This window comes from Chaetodon auriga, chromosome 10 (assembly GCF_051107435.1).
Source record: "Chaetodon auriga isolate fChaAug3 chromosome 10, fChaAug3.hap1, whole genome shotgun sequence".
NCBI lineage: Eukaryota > Metazoa > Chordata > Actinopteri > Chaetodontiformes > Chaetodontidae > Chaetodon > Chaetodon auriga.
Genome location: NC_135083.1, coordinates 25,728,552 through 25,745,265, shown reverse-complemented (window position 1 = coordinate 25,745,265; position 16,714 = coordinate 25,728,552). Strand labels below are relative to the sequence as shown.

The window sequence follows — 16,714 nt, the reverse complement described above, 5'->3', positions numbered from 1 at the left end:
AGATGGGAGAGGCAGCTGTGACCAGCAGCTTTTCTGTGTCCATCACTCCCACCAAGTCTCTCTGATCAAAACAGCTACTCACTTCACTTTTCAGCAAATCCAACACCTCAAAGTGCTGTTTCCTGTAATAGTCTGAAATGCATGCGTGCAATGCATATCCAGTATCTGTTGCCTGGACAACTGGGGAGCTCAAGGCCTCAATCATTGACTTGAAAACACTGTCAAATGCATGATCTGGCCTCTGCTGCTGATAAAAGGTTTGCGTTACAGCAGCTGAGCTCCGGGTGTGTTGTTTGAAATGTCTTGGACAACAGTCTGAAAGGAGATCACATCGTTAAAGGCGCACAGTTAAATACTATAGGTGTTCAATTTTTCAAGCCTGGCTAGGATGATCCCAGCTTTCCAACCACATTCACTGTGAGATTCTTCCAGAAACTCTTCCATCACAGAGCACAGAGGAGCTGTCAGTTACTGACTTTACAGCGTCACTTCTCACTGTCCATCATGTTGGACAGAGGGTTCATAGGTTTTGTGTTTCATGTTTCATTTTTAGTGACTGGGACGCATGGCTCTGCTTGGGGAATTGCTTCATCAGGTGTATCACCTCATATCCAATCACTTTACCTTTTTCCCATCGTCTTAAAGGCATAAATTAAGTCCTGTGCACAAACGTAGCTGTGGGATTGTGCACTTTAAAGCTCGCAGTGAAGCCATCAAGTAGCCTGACATGTTGGCAGCACCACCGTATGTTTGCCCTCTGCACAACCCAGGCAATACATTGCACCATCCGTGAGTATTGCATAATATCCATCCAATACGTGACAGAAGCTTTCGTCAAACACTGAGTGAAATCATGTCAATCATCTTATTAACTCTGTCATAAGACATATAATTCTTCTCGCTGAGACGCAGTTTCACGTCAAGACAGTCGTCAGATTTAATCAGCATCAGCTTATAAAATTTACTGCACTGTTACTATCTATTGCAAAACCTTGTTGTTAGCTGTTTGATGAGCATCTTTCCCTCTGCTCTGCTTGTAACTGGGTTTCAAGCTGTGCAGCCATGCTAGGTTGTTGTGACACAACTGAAACTGAGCCACATACGCTCTGTGATGTACCTTGTATGCTTCACGTGGGTCAGCACAGCATGTTTCCAGGTTGTAAAACCATTGAAACTGACAGTCAGCATTAGCAGTGTCTCCCAAATAAACTGAAACAAACATCAGTGGCAGCAGCAGCCAGAACAGTATCAATAAATTGGCATGGCAGCCAGTTTTAGATGCCACAGCTCTCTGACCATTGGTACCTTTAATGATGATCAACATTTGTCCAAGCTTTCATGGTGCTCTGTTAGCTGCTGGTTCACTGTCTTTGACTGCAACTGTAGTATTCTCCTGTGCCAGTAGCCTCTTCCAAGCAGGTCAGCAGCGTTTTGGGGGGGTCACACCAAGCTGGTATCGTTGTGAACTTGACATCCATGTGACGTAGAAACACACACAGAAAATGACTCTTTAAGTGTGCCGTCTCAGGCAGCCCTACTTGAAATTGGTCATATTCAACTATTAAAAACATATTAAAACACATAAAAGACAAACATTTGGACATTCCCCACATTTTATATTAGGATCTGTTAAAGTTTATTTAAATTACAAGTAATATTTACATGTCTGAACTGATACAATCCAGAATTTAATTCTCAATCAGCCATAAAAGAGGCAATTACTTTGAAAAAGAACACAAAGGTTGCATGGCCATCCACCAGGTGTGTGTGTGTGTGTGTGTGTGTGTGTGTGTGTGTGTGTGTGTGTGTGTGTGTATCAGGCTCTGTAGTTCTAGCTGTAGTTCCTCAGGTACACCAGTCTGTGAGGCTGAAACTTCTCCCGACACAGAGGGCACTCCGCCTGTGAGACATAAAAACAAAACACACAAGTGACCGTTACACTTCTATACACTCAGAAAGATGTGGACATACTCTGTTCCTCTTGTTGCGGTGGAGTTATGTTACAAACTGGTGTTTCTCTTGCCTCACAAATGCTCTTCAGCTGAGCACAAACACCAGCAAATTTAGCTTTACCCACAATGGAATTAATGTTAATCAGCAACATGTGAAACAATCTGCTGTCGGTGCGTTTGTCACGGTGTTACAGTAAGTGAAACAAGAAGCCTGCTAATGTTAGCTGAATGTTTTCTACACAGCTCTCTGCTATTAAAGACACCAGATTTGTTAGCGTGGGAGATTAGTGAAGCCGGATACTTTGCCCACTGGTAACTGGACCCAAAACAGACCCTGATCCTCAAAGGTTTGCTTGTTTGTTTGATTACAGATCCTGTTAGAAACACATGGATGTTCCTTCAGTCTTACTGGGGTCCTGAACACAGAAATATAACACAGACCTGCACTAAAAAAGTACAAACAACCTAAGATATAAAAACAATCAGGCAGGCTAAGCAGATACACACAGAGACACATTAAGGATAAGGTGATAACAGACTTGGCAGGAAAATGAATGAGGAAAAACAGAAAAAAAGCAGACTGAGCAGACAGACAAACCCAAGAATCTGAGGGTATTAAAATTCCTAACAATCATCCATACATGCATGTCAGGTACGGGTATGTGTTTATCCTGTTTGTTATGCTTTCTGAAAGTTGTTTTGTTATTAACAGTACATTTGATATCACTGGGCAGAAAATTCCAGGATGGTCGTGGGACCACTGTCCACTTCTCAGCACAGAGCAGCCCACAGCCCTCTGACTTAACTTTATCAACAGCCAGCAGTCAAACCGAGTTTGAAGTATGTGTGTTAGAAGTGACAGGCAGCCTTGAATGTGCTCTAAAACTATTTTAACACTTAATACCAAAAGGATGTTTGAGTACCAATCTGACATTTAATCTTATATTTTTCAGTATTCAGCCTCTCTTGGCTTGGGTTTCAAGGCTGGTGCTGTTTCATCTTTGTTTAAATGTGCTGATATGAGTGGTTCTACATCAGGCATACACTACTTTGAAAGCAGAAAGAGTACATGTTTTTATCGAGTCCTGCCCTCACACCCTGTGCGCTGTTCTCAGTGGGGGTTCCACACCCGCTGCCCAAAGATTATGCCCAGAAACATAAGAAAATACAGGCAGAGGGCAGGCTCCTGCAGATTAAGACACCCCACACACTTCTAGTCTGTCGTATGTGTATGATTGAGAGGGATTCTACAGGATCCCTAAATACAGGCAGTCTATACATTGTTTTCTGGAAAATCATATTCATTTTGCCTTTAATTCCCAACAATCCCTGATTAATTATGTAGTACAGTTACAGAGATTCAGATGACAACTGGTTCAAAGCATGAGTTGTGTTGGTTGTGACTCGAGTATGACCTTGGTGTTGCACCACTCTGTGATGCACTCCCAGCAGAAGAGGTGTCCACAGGGAGTGGACGTGGAGTGTCTCCGCTCCTCCAGGCACAGGATACAGCGGGCAACTCTGGGGCCTGAGCTCTGCGTACGCTGAGGACTGGACAGACAGTTCAAAGAGTTCAGCACTGAAGTCAAGTCATGATCTCATGTTAGTCTTTTACCACAATACTTAGTCCAGTAGCGGCCTGTGTTTTTTTTTTAGATAAGGATGAACGGAAAGTTTCATTGAATATAACCAGAATCCACAATTTTTTCTAAGGCTCACTTGCGTGTGCTGGTAGACCAAAAGAAATAATCTGATGGTAGTAATTTCAATTAACTGATGTCATGTCTGTGCTGCAAGTCCAGAGTAAGTCAACAACAACTACTGGCCAGGTAGCACTGAATTTTTGTTTTAAGCCACCATTCTGCCCTGCCAATAAGACCAGATGGAGTCTACATGGACAGCCTACACATCTCCAGAGCTGTTTTTTGTCTGGTCCTGGTCCTGTACCTGAGGTTCCTGTACAGCTTCCACTCCTGTCTGGCTCTCTGTCTCTGTCTGAAGTTGTTGAGCTGCAGACAAACAGTGATGAGCAGCTGGAGGAGGGACACGGCCCCCAGCAGCCTGTAGCTGCTTCTGATGGTCCCATCGTCGCTGTTCAGCCCCGTCACACGCAGCTACAAACACAGGATGACAGATGACATAAGTGCACTGCTACATGTGCCGCGAGTCACACTGTGACAGCAAAAAGGGAGAAAACAATGAGTAACTACTGCAGGGGTTCTATGCTCTGTAAATTGCTGACAGTCTGAGATCTGCACAGAGGATTTGGAAACACACATTTTGAAAGATCTTTTGGAAAATGTAGGCATTATTCAAAATATCAAATATATTCAAACCAAATAGAATGTAAAAACAGTATTCTATGCACCTAGAAATGTAAATGTAATATGTAAAACACCCCATAAAATTCTAGCACACATATAGTTTCCAGTTCATTCTGGTCACCTGCCTCAAACTAATGCAGCCTAATACAACAGTCTACTGGCATGAAGGTTCACATGATCAGTTTATGCTGAACTGTTTTAGGGAGGTGGTGATTCAACTGTGCGAACATTCGAGAGCATGTAGATTGTGGTATTGTTGAATTGTACTGCTTTAAATTGAGCCTGTCCTCATGTGACTACTGTGGTTGTTTTAGCTATGTCTACCTAATACACTAACAACTGAGTGTATTCTGACATTGCACAAAAGTATTGCAATAAAACCAAGACATTATGGGAAGCACACTCTTTGAGTTATTCATCATGGTGTACCATACTGACACCCTGCCTGCTCAACAAATGGTAAACTAATTGTTAGTGGTTGGGAAAAAAAACAGGATTCATTTAATGATGTGAAGCAGTGATGGGGGGTAAAATGACAGTTTTCAAAACTGGGGAAAGTCCGTCATAATCTTTATGTTTTGATGTGATATGTTTCGCTTGCTGTGTAAGTTTTGGAATAAATGCATCCAGTGTGAGCATGTAAGCTGTCCCCACCGCAAGTGCCCACTCAAATGAAGAACTGATTGACTGCTTTCAAGGGACAGACTGAACATTGCAGTCATTAAGAATCCCAGGAAGGCTGACACTTTTTAGAAAATATTCCCAGCGTGTAACTAAAAAGCCCGACAAATAAAACAAACACAACACTGATTAGTATTCTGTGTTTTGCCTGTAGAATCAAACTCCCTCTGCCTTCTACCCTGGTCCCTGAGGTGGAAATGCACAGATTTTCTTCAGAGGTTCCTAATCCCTGGAGAAAGTTCCTGCACTGGAAACGCATCATAAATCAATGTATCGCTGGTCTTACTGTATTTGTCATTTCAAAATATAATACTAGAAAGAGTATTTTCTTATTCTGTCAATATGTGAGATGCATCTGAAGCATGTACACAAACAAGAGTCACCTACATAGCTGATGCCAGCCACCCTCTTAGACAGGTGATAGAAAGCGCCACTGATGTAGAAAAGAGCCACGTGGAGTCTGTGCAGGAGGGTCAGACTCTGCTGGAGGACAAACACGGCTGGCAGGCATGCCTTCCTCTGGGGCTCCGACAGCAGCCCCACTGCCCGCTGAATCCACATCTTCAGCCAGGACTCCAGGCTCCACAGGCCAGCAGTCGCACGCCGCCGACTGACACCGCTGCGGCTCTCCTGCTCACCCTCCAGCTCGTTCTCCAAACACATCAGGACCTTGTCCAGGAGGTAAGGAAAGAAGGCATGGCAGAGGACGAAGAGGCCTCGTCTGGGTGCTGAGGGGATTTTACGTTTAGACGGATCCACCTGGACGATGCTGACATATTCCTCACCCAGGGTTTGGTAACCTGGGGAGATGAATGATAAAAATCGAACTATTAAATCACAAGACAACAAGTAAACCACACACACACACACACACACACACACACAGTAATACTAGATTTCATGCTGGTTTGTTCACTAAATACCTGAGAATGTTGTTAATCCATAGTACGCAAGGTCTGACAGCAGCTCTATCTCTCTCCTCCAGTCCAGCCACCGTTTAGATCCTACAGAACCAGAGAGAAACAGAGTTCAACACACTTTAATACTGACAAGTGCTGAAGTTTCCTATGCAGCCATTTCACTTTTGAACAAGCAGTTGCATTATCACTTTGACCTACAGTCCTAGTCAAAAGTTTGGACACACTTTCTCATTCAATGGTTTTTCTTTCTTTCTTTTTTCTACACTGTAGATTAATACTGAAGACATCCAAACTATGAAGGAACACAAATGGATTTATGTAGCAAACAAACCAGAAAATGTTTTATATTTTAGATTCATCAAAGTAGCCACCATTTGCTTTGATGACAGCTTTGCACACTCTTGGCATTCTCTCAGTCAGCTTCATGAGGTAGTCACCTGGAATGGTTTTCAATTAACAGGTGTGCCTTGTCAAGAGTTAATTTCTGGAATTTCTTGCCTTCTTAATGTGTTTGAGACCATCAGTTGTGTTGTGCAGAGGTAGGGTTGGTACAAAGGTCTATACAGTGAATAGACCCATTTGACTACTGTTCTAATCCATATTATGGCAAGAACCACGTGAGACAAGAGACAGGATAGTCCATCATTACTTTACGACATGAAGGTCAGTCAATCCAGAAAATTCCAAGAACTTTGAATGTGTCAAGTGCAGTTGCAAAGACCATCAAAGCTATGATGAAACTGGCTCTCATGAGGGCTGCCACAGGAAAGAAAGACCAAGAGTTACCTCTGCTGCAAGATGATAAATTCATCAGAGGTACCAGCCTCAGAAACCACAAATTAACAACACCTCAGATTAGAGCCCACATAAATGCTTCACAGAGTTGAAGTAGCAGTGTATCAGGCCGTCATGGTTGAACTGCTGCAAAGAAACCACTTCTGAGGAAGAACAAGAAGAAGAGAATTGCTTGGGTCAAGAAACACAAGGAGTGGACATTAGAACAGTGCAAATCTGTCCTTTGGTCTGATGAGTCCAAATTTGAGATTTCTGGCTCCACCCGCCATGTCTTTGTGAGATGCAGAAAAGGTGAGTGGATGGTTTCTACGTGTGTGGTTCCCACCCTGAAGCACGGAGGAGGAGGTGTGATGGTGTGGGGGTGCTTTGCTGGTGACACTGTTGGTGATTTTTTTCAAAATTCAAGGCACACTTAACCAGCATGGCTACCACAGCATTCTGCAGCGACATGCCATCCCATCTGGTTTGCGCTTAGTGGGACCATCATTTGTTTTCCAACAGGACAATGACCCCAGACACACCTCCAGACTGTGTATTGGCTATTTGACCAAGAAAGAGAGCGATGGAGTGCTGCGTCAGATGACCTGGCCTCCACAATCACCTGACTTAAACCCAATTGAGATGGTTTGGGATGAGTTGGACCGCAAAGTCAAGGCAAAGCAGCCAACAAGTGCTCAGCACCTCTGGGAATTCCTTCAAGACTGTTGGAAAATCATTCCAGGTGACTACCTCATGAAGCCGACTGAGAGAATGCAAAGAGAGTGCAAAGCTGTCATCAAAGCAAATGATGGCTACTTTGGATAATCTAAAAAGTAAAACATATCCTGGTTTGTTTCAAACTTTTTTGTTTACTACATCATTTCATATAAATGAGAAGGTGTGTCTAAACTTTTGGCTGGTACTGTACAACAGAAGCTTTTATTTTGATGACCACCAGCTCACCTACTATTTGAAAAGAAACATAACCGCATTTATGAACTGGTTCTTCTTTAACAGCGGGCAGTGACCACTGAACTGAATAAACTACTCATGAAAAATTGTACGGGATGAGGTTTGAATCCCACAAACATCCACACCAGCACAGGAAGTTCACTTGATTTTCTAAAATTAACGACCTGTTTAAGTAGTTTTGCAACTATCCAGACAGGTAAAAGCCACTGCCCAGTTAGCTTCAAAGCTACATGTTACAGTGAAGTAAGCTAGCTCAAGAAGACGAATGGTAAGAGAGTTAAATGTGAACAAACTCACCAGCAAGTGTCTGGAAAGCTTCGTTGGCGTTGTTTCTCAGAAACGTTTGATAATATTCATCCTTCTGACTGGACCGAATCAACTGGGACTGGTTTGCAGGAGCGAGCGGCATTGCAAGCTAACATCAGTTAGCTAATTTCGGATGCGAACCTTACCAACCCAAGTTACGGTTCATGGCGAAATGTTCGTGTCCAATGGTCGAAGTATTTCGGAAAGAAAAACCTCCAAGTATCGTTAGATCTCTGCAGCCATACAGTAGGTTGTCAGTCCAGTTAGCCTCCAAACTGCAAGCAAACGTTCAAGAGTCTACAGGGCTGAAAATACACAGCACGACAGACAGCACGCCGTTAACAACAAGCTCAGCTCACATCGACTATCTTTTGTCCTTGGTGTGGTACTCAGTCCCTGTGTTATGCACAGTCGGAGTATGCCCTATTATTCCCTTAAAATAGTTCTGACAGTTGCTACTAAATCAGGAAACAGATAGAAAGTAGATGCCTTGACAACAAATGAATCAGACTGATAATCAAGCTCATAAGTCACAGCGCCGCTCACTGGCAGGAGGAGGAATGACAGACTCACTGAGCGAGTGGATACGGCGAATAAAGTCCACTTGCTGGACTCAGAGATCAACTTCCTCATAACTTCTGCATTTCCAGAAAAGATGTTTGAAAATGTATTAACTTATCATCTCATAATCTGTCTATTTTACTTATTAATACATTATCAAATTCCTAATCGTTTCTCTTCCCCTCAGAGCAATATTGCGTGCTTTTATTGGGGTTTTCTTTTATTTCATCTTCATTTAACACTGTGGTTTTATTCCAAGGTCATAAAACAGGCCTTTATGCAAAAACACCACAATCAAGAACAGTATAATTCAGTCACAAGTTCCAGTAACTGAAGATACAGTCAGGCTCATGACCAGGATTTCAGAAATACTGATCACGATATTCCACAACACAGCCCACAAAACTAAAATTATGACCAGTTGCCAAAACAAAGCTGTTTTTTTTTCCTTTTATTTATTTATTTTATTTTTCACATTTTACTCATTAAGTTAACTGTTCAATCATGTTCTGTGTACATTTTATTTTGTAACACTGACGGTTCAAATGGTGTTTCCCAAGTGCCAATGCCTATAAACTCCCCTGAGGTTGATTAAACCCATAAATTCTCAGAGGCTAGCCTGGTGGGTTCTGATATTAATATTTGGCTATTTCAAAATCAGATTCCAATAAACTGAGAACATTCTTTAGAAATAAAATCTTTGGTTCATATTTATGTTTTTATCAGAGATTCTGACGATGTCATAAATGACAAGAAATAAGGGGGAAAAGGAAAGGAATGACATGCAACAATTCATCATGACTGATATATTGGCTTGGACTGGCAGGTAATACAACAATACAACCTGATAAATATCGTAACATCAGACTGATATATTGAAACACTTTGACTTAAGTTACATAAATGCACCTCTAAGAATTATATTTACTGCAATGTTGTAATTACATGTGAAGTACTTGGCTTGTAGCAACTTACAGCTGCTACAAGCCAAGTACTTCTGTTATAGCAGACAAGTACCTGTGTGAGAAGGTTGAGTACATTCATTAATCTACTCATTCAAAGCCCTGGCAGCTCTGCTGCGATCTGCCTGGAAAGTTGTAGAACCAGTTTCTTTGTCTCCTCAGTGCTGCTCCCTGAGCCAGCCAGGTGTACTATAACCACTATGAAGAACATCCGATTGTAAGCCTTCTGCTATCCTTTTACAGCGACTTTTCTCAGCACTTGCATCAACCCTTGGACAGTCTGTCCCACCATCCTGCATACCAGGAAGTTGAACTTTGCTCTCAGTGAGGGGAGGAGCTGGGTTTTTCCTTTCCCTCCTCCCTGTAGCTCAGGAGCTACTTGTTACTTGTTGCAGATGGAAAGTGGATGGTGTGGGAAGCACTTTTCTGTTTGGACTAAACCACTAATGAGAGCACGGGGAGAGTTTAGGATTTTGACAGGTAAGACACAAACTTGACTGGATTGATGCATTCGTCTACCTGCAGGTTTCAGACATTACATCAAACTGTGTATTTGTTGGTTAAGCTGTTTTTAAGGCATCAGTCCAGACTTGATTTGGAAGGCTGATAACAGTTTAGTGTTCACAGCTGCGGCGCTTTGTGATTAACATGTTTAAACTGAAGCTTTTGTTGTGCTAAAAAGTCTTCGGAACAACTCCCTGAAAATCTGATCAGACAAGAGAAAGGTAAAAATGTTCCTTGACGCTCAGGTTACGTACCAGTCAGTTTTCCGTAGTGCTGCTGGATTCTACATGAAATAAATCAGGTGCATTATATTTACAAGATTTGAGCTGGATGACTGAGCAGAGCAGCAGCACATGATGACAACAGATACACATCATCATGCATCCATGAAATCACAGCTATGGCTTTCAATATACAACTGATCTGATTCTGTACCATTTCAGTCCTTTTAGGAGAGCTTTGATGAGTATTCCTAATCCACATCGGCATGAATATCCAATTGAATATCTTTCAGTTGGACTGTTTATGTGCAAGTAATATTCAATATTCCCTGAGATTTATTGACCTTCAACTTGTAAAACAACAATTAATAGGAAGCTAAAACCTTTTGCTGATAATGAAATTATAGTAAACATATCATATTCTTGTGTTAAATGAAAAAAAATCAGTGTTTCATATGTGAAACACGTGTGATGCGTCAATTTGTGAAACAGCATTTTACATGAGAAACTGCTGTTTTCACACATGATGTCTTACATTGTGAAATATTTGAAAATCGCATGCGCCTACGTTATCTGAATGCATCGCAAAGGACAAATGTTTTCAGATGTGATGTTCCATGTGAACATATTGTACTCAAATATAATACATGTCATTTCACATGTGGCTGTAGTGATACGTGTGTACATGCTGAACCGTTACAGTACGGGGGTCACAGTTCAGGGTCACAGTCCGGTGCCCACAGCCACAGTTAGACTACTTGGTATATTGTATTTGTATGTATGAGTGAGTTCTGCCAGGAAACTTTTAGCTGTGTACTGTTAGCATCATGTGCTGAGGGTAGCACAACAAGCGGACAAGTGTAAGAGTCTGTCACAGTATTGTGAACACAAATGAAACATCAGAGCTCGAAACCTGCCTGTGTGCTTTAAATCAGTTGTTTGGGAACAATTTGTGTTTCCAGTCAGCTACAACAGCAAATGAGAGAGAGCTGTGGGTGAGACAAGGCATTACTTCACTGTTGTAGAATATGTGAATGGAAACACATCGAACATGCTCGGGCACATCTGACAGTTACCCAGATGAAAAGAAACCTACCCCCATTTATGTATGTGTCAAAACGAAGTGTGACTCCTAAACCAGGGCATGAACCAAACCATGAGTTCCGTCTGCTGTTACACCCCTACAGTACACAGAAGCTGAGCTAGAGTGTGCGTAGGTGGCAGATTGTTTGCAAAGGGACATCCTTAAAGGACCCCAAGGACCCATGCTCACAGAAAACACACACACACACACACACACACACACACCCACACACACACACACATGCAGAGGTGGAAGGAAAAGGAAACTGAGCTTACACCTGCTGAGGAGACACAGAGGAAGTTAGGCCATTAATAACCTCAGACAACATCTGTTTCAGCTGTAGTGTCAAGCATATGTCATGTCTGGGATTTACACTGAACCTCCCAGACGGCACACACACACACACACACACACACACACACACACACACACCTTGATCTGCTTCTACAGGCACATGTCATCCTTGAGAATGGTTCTAAAGGGGTTTCATACATGGTTGATGATGTTCCTGTACAGGTTTTAGAGGTTCTGGGTTTTATGTGTATGACTGAAAGGTTCTTGTGATCAATGAAAAGGTGCCAGAAGGTTTCTAAGAAAAATAAGGATTCACTGTTGTTTGTTTAAAATGAAATAATGTGGATCTGTTAAGAGCAAAGGCAAGATGATGATACACAGCCACAAAATTTTGTTGGGAGGAGGTCAGGCTGGATGGATGGAGAAATAAGCGCGCCACTGCTATTTGCTTCTGTGCAGTGTTTTGGTGCCTGAAAAACCCTCAAACTGGATTGAAATTCATGACTCACTGGTACCTGAAGCACATCTCCACCAATGCAACCACTTGCATTGTTTTAACACAGGACTGATTCCAGTCTGAATTAAACAAACCTTGGCAGTGTTGGCAGACTGGAGAACACCAGTAGCATTTTTTTGTAGTTGCTGGAAGGCAAGGACAAAGCGATGTGGTCCTGCTGACAGGGCCATGAGATCGTAAAATGATTACATGAGTGTAGAGGTATGATTGACTTATCTATTTTTATCATTACGTTTGCACAAGTATGTTTTAATGCTAAAGGCCTCAGTATACTTCAAGCAAAGTGCTTGTCAGCTCATCTAACTGCATCTAAATGGAGGAACTTTCCAAAACAATCAGCAGTGAATGGCCAGGCTTTTAGTTTCTCTTTCGTTACTCTTCACACAACTACTTCTGACACATCTCATGTGAACCATCAGGTACAACACCATGCCCTTGAGGAAGACCTCTGCATTTGTGCATCTTCTGACCCCTCTCCTCTTTATGATGGCAGGCTTTTCATCCTGCTTTCAAGTGTGGTCATTTGGAGCATACAGAAATACTAAATGTGGTTGGATGAGATGATATATGTAATTTGAAACATACTGAGGCCTTAATTGTTCCTGCTATGTGCGGTCAAGTATGGATACAGACACATAGAGTGAATTATCCATTGTTAAGACGGTGGTTCAAGTGTATTTTGTTTTGCAACTTGTCTAATTTATGTTCCGTCTACTGCAGACGTCTGATTTCCTGCAGTACCTGTGGGGGCGGGAAAGTCATACATCAAGTTCAAGTTTAATGTTACGTGTACGAGTACAGTGAAAAGCTTGTGTCGCTGCTCTCTCATCATTTGTTTAGGTAAATACAGACCATTCATACCATAAGATTTCAAGCCCACAGCAACCATCATAGCTCACATAACAGTAACTTCTACAACCCACATAACATTGAACCCAGTGCACTCACAGAAACATTGCATATATGCTATTTACAAAAAGAAATCAGTGCATGTCAGTGTCAGCTATTCAGCAGCATGTGGAGCAAAAAATAAAAAAATAAATAAAAAATAATAACTCAGATGGAAGGAGCATGAACCGGATGCTTGGTGTCCTTTCATGGGCTTTCTTTTTGCAGCGAGTGTTGTAAATGTAACTGCCAACAATTTTACAGGTCATGTGTAGATGGAGTATAATTCCCTGTCATCTTCCGATAAACTAAACAATGATTTATTTAGTCTTATTGACCTTAAGAGAGAGATTGTTGTCATGACACCATGGCGCTGGGTCACTTATCAGTCCAATCACTGTGGTGTCATGATCAAATTTTATGATATTATAGTAGTCATATCCTGCAGCCCAGTCATGGGTACAACAAACTGTGCATTAGGAGCCTCAGACAGCCTCCTTGTGGTGTGGCAGTCCTAAGAGTTGATGTAGATGAGAATGAATTGCCTGTTCACACAGTCTGGGGCCTGCCTGTTAAAAAATCAAATAGCCAACTGTAGATGGACTTGCGAAGACCAAAACCCCTGAGTTTTAACACCAGCTTGGATGGTACAGGTGTATAAAAAGCAGAACTATAATCAATAAACAATATTCTGGCATGTTTCCAAGGTGGAATAAATATGATGCAGAGTAAGTGAGACAGCGTCATCTACAGATCAGTGCAGTACAGACAGACATGTGTTCACAGTCTTATTAGCCCTTGGCTTAGTGGAAGTAGTCTATCTGAGGGGCATGAAAGCATGAGTACAGCCCCGCCATGTTGTCCACACACCCTGTTTGAAGTCAGAGAGTATTGTACCATAAGACTTTTTATGAGGCCATAAGGTAAAACAAACAGGGGTTTGTTTGGCGCTGATAGGACTGTGCACACTCAAAGTGACTGTATACTACATAGTCCAAAGCTGGCCCTCTTCAGACAAAACAACACAAGTTTAAAAGGAGAAAATCTTTCAGTCCTCATAAATGATAAATGTACCCACTTATGCATTGTGGCTTCAATTTAATTTGTTTTTTAAGCAGCATTTTACAGATTTTACATGCTAAAGTTAATCTAACCATTGTGGGAGTCACACAACCTGTAAAAATATGAGGAACATTAGTGTAATATTTCTTTACTGACATCACATCGACTGGGAGACCACTCATTTTGAAAAGAAGACCTGCATTACAGACTGGAGATGTGAACGTTTACTAGCCAAGGAGGGATAATGACTGACACAACTGAGCTGCATTGTGGGATGTGTAGGACCCATGGATTTTGGAGGCTGGCCTATCCTGGGTACAAAAGCACAGGATAACTTAGCATCTGCTGCACAGAGGACTGAAGGTTAAAAGACAGGTTTGGCATTATGATACTTTATATATATTATCATATTTTCCAGTGGTAAATGTTTACAATGGCTCACAAGTATATTGTTTCAATCTATTGTTGCCAACTGTAGTTTTTATACAACCTTACTCAAACAGAAGGAAATAATGCATTTGTTGGGGACTATATTAAGTGGCAGACTAATCCATATTTTGTGCTCTAAAGAGTATTTGAAGCAACAGCATGGTTTATGTAGTATTGAGGCAAACTAAACCAGTCCGTGTGTCTGAGAGCGTCTGTATTCTGGTGAGCATGTCACCCAGTGCAACAGCGTGGCTCATCAGTGAGCAGCGTGGCTCATCAGTGAGCCACGTGTTTTTAACATTTTTGGCAAGATTAGAATATATCAGGCTTTGATACACACACACACACACACACACACACACACACACACTACCTGATGGTGAGATACATTTATTGTTGGTCTGGATTTGTCACAGGATTCGTTGACAGTAAGAAAAATGTATCACACAGGTAAAAACATTAACCTGGAAGGATTTATTAGAAACAGTGTTTCAATACTAATGTCTCCTCTTGCTGTGTGTGAGACCTTACCCTCTGTTGTTTTTAACTTATTCAAAGTGAATTTTTAATCAAAAAGTGTGACGTTTCATTTGCATCTTTCTTATTGGATTGAATCACAGCTGATTGCTCTATTTAATTCCAATGAATATCAAATAGTAGCTAATTCACATCTGTTAAAAAAAAAGAAGAAGACGAATTCAGATCTTCAGACAGTTTCCTGTCTGTATGTTACAGAGCTGGAGCAGGATTTGGTTAGCTTAGCTTAGCATTAACAGCTAGCCTGGCGCTGCACAAACCCAGTCTGAAGCTCATTACTTAACATGGTGTGTTTTGTTTTATTAATGTGTACATAGACATGTAAAACTGACAATTTGTTGTGTCTTGATGAACAACACTACTGGTCTACAATGGCTATAAATTCTGATGTATGGATGAAACAAACTAATCACTATCTAACACACATCTAGATTATTTAATCAATACTTATTTGTCAAGAAACAGATCCAGCACATAACTTCCCCCAAAACCACAACCTGTATAGATTAAACAGGCCAGATACAACAGATGAGGATACAGTAGATGCTTTTGTTAAATGTTCTTGTTTCCCCGACTTCCAGTTAACTAGCTAACCACAATATGAAATGTTGAACTTTAACCAATCAGTTACTACTGAACACTGTGTGTGTGTGCATGTATGTGTGTCTGACTGGAAAGACTATGTTCAGAAAGTATTCTGAGGAAGAATTTTTATGATGCTGACTGTCATCACCTATAATATTCTGAATCATTAACAAAACTAGATGACTTGTTATTCTGCCAAATCACTGGCAAACAAGAGACAGCATGTCTATCTGTAAGTACTGTGTAGTGACACCACCCAGCAGTCATTACATTAGAAAATCAAGCACAGCTTAAACACAGAGCAGTGGAAACAGCAATTAATGTGTCTGAAGTGTGCAATTACCACTGCAGCCCATCTATATGAAAGTGACAGCAGGTCCAAACAAGAAAAAATGACATTTACATTCTCAGAGGTAGAGACCACACATTATGCTGTTTCTTTGAAAAAAGCCATGCAGGGAATGTCCTTATGGCCAGAAACCCAAAGCAACCTCCAATCTCCCGGTTTATTGTCTGTGTAAGTTTGGAACAAACTTCCTGACCTTTTCAGAGCAGCAGTTTATTCCTTTTCTTTTTCCCAAATCATTTCCTACTCTTTGACTTGTGCATCTGGTTGTGAGTCACTATGACCTTTTCAGATCCGTTGCCCACATGCCGACTGTTCTGCACCACCTGGTTGACCATATAGAAAGAAAAACCATATCTGACTTGGAAATGAGCTGATAACTTTCCTTTTGACTGTCAAATGTCTGTTGGTGGAGAAAAGTCTTTTGTTAGTGGGAAAGAATTTTTTTCTTGCTTTTTAGAACCATAATGCTGAGCAAAATCCTAATGTTGACACCTGATTTCAATTTAGTTTTAGTCTTGATCTTTTGATGAAAATGTAGATTGGTTTGTTATTTAGTTACTTGTTTAACCATAGGGGGGTTAGAGTTATAAACTTAGACACGCAGTTAAGGGTTTGTCAGTGAAATTTTAGTCACATTTGCAGCATGCATTCTTTTCACATCTTCTGAGCATTCAGAGACTACAGCTGTCACCAACTTTGACACTGGTTGTAGATGTTGTGCCTTTCAAAAGAAGTGTTGGCTTACACGTTATCCTGGTTTGTCAAAGCTGTTTTGTTGCTGCTTCTTAACTA

The 16,714-nt window shown here is 41.3% G+C and overlaps 1 protein-coding gene across 3 annotated transcripts; it reads right to left on the bottom strand.

The window, feature by feature from the left end:
- Positions 1–1,288: 1,288 nt before the first annotated feature.
- Positions 1,289–8,448, bottom strand: pex10 (peroxisomal biogenesis factor 10). Of its 3 annotated transcripts, XM_076739990.1 has the most exons (7): positions 7,921–8,448; positions 5,881–5,961; positions 5,345–5,757; positions 3,900–4,066; positions 3,368–3,503; positions 1,856–1,900; positions 1,289–1,466 (listed from the first exon to the last, which is right to left on the bottom strand). In XM_076739990.1, exons 1-7 carry the CDS (start codon positions 8,030–8,032, stop codon positions 1,362–1,364), a joined length of 1,059 nt encoding a protein of 352 aa, XP_076596105.1. In that variant the 5' UTR covers positions 8,033–8,448; the 3' UTR covers positions 1,289–1,361. The 3 variants fall into 3 exon arrangements, with proteins under 3 accessions (XP_076596105.1, XP_076596104.1, XP_076596106.1); XM_076739989.1 differs by having other exon boundaries at positions 1,289–1,900; positions 5,341–5,757; positions 7,921–8,446; XM_076739991.1 differs by lacking the exon at positions 1,289–1,466 and having other exon boundaries at positions 1,699–1,900; positions 7,921–8,446.
- Between the last annotated feature and the right edge of the window lie 8,266 nt (positions 8,449–16,714).

What these genes read in the sequence shown, in the direction of transcription:
- pex10 (XM_076739989.1), bottom strand. Translation starts at nt 8,032, where the DNA reads ATGCCGCTCGCTCCTGCAAACCAGTCCCAGTTGATTCGGTCCAGTCAG. An exon ending in AAGCTGTACAGGAACCTCAG is followed by an intron (nt 3,504 to 3,899) that starts GTACAGGACCAG and finishes CTGTCTGTCCAG; the next exon opens with TCCTCAGCGTACGCAGAGCT. An exon ending in CAGAGTGGTGCAACACCAAG is followed by an intron (nt 1,901 to 3,367) that starts GTCATACTCGAG and finishes TATGTCTCACAG; the next exon opens with GCGGAGTGCCCTCTGTGTCG.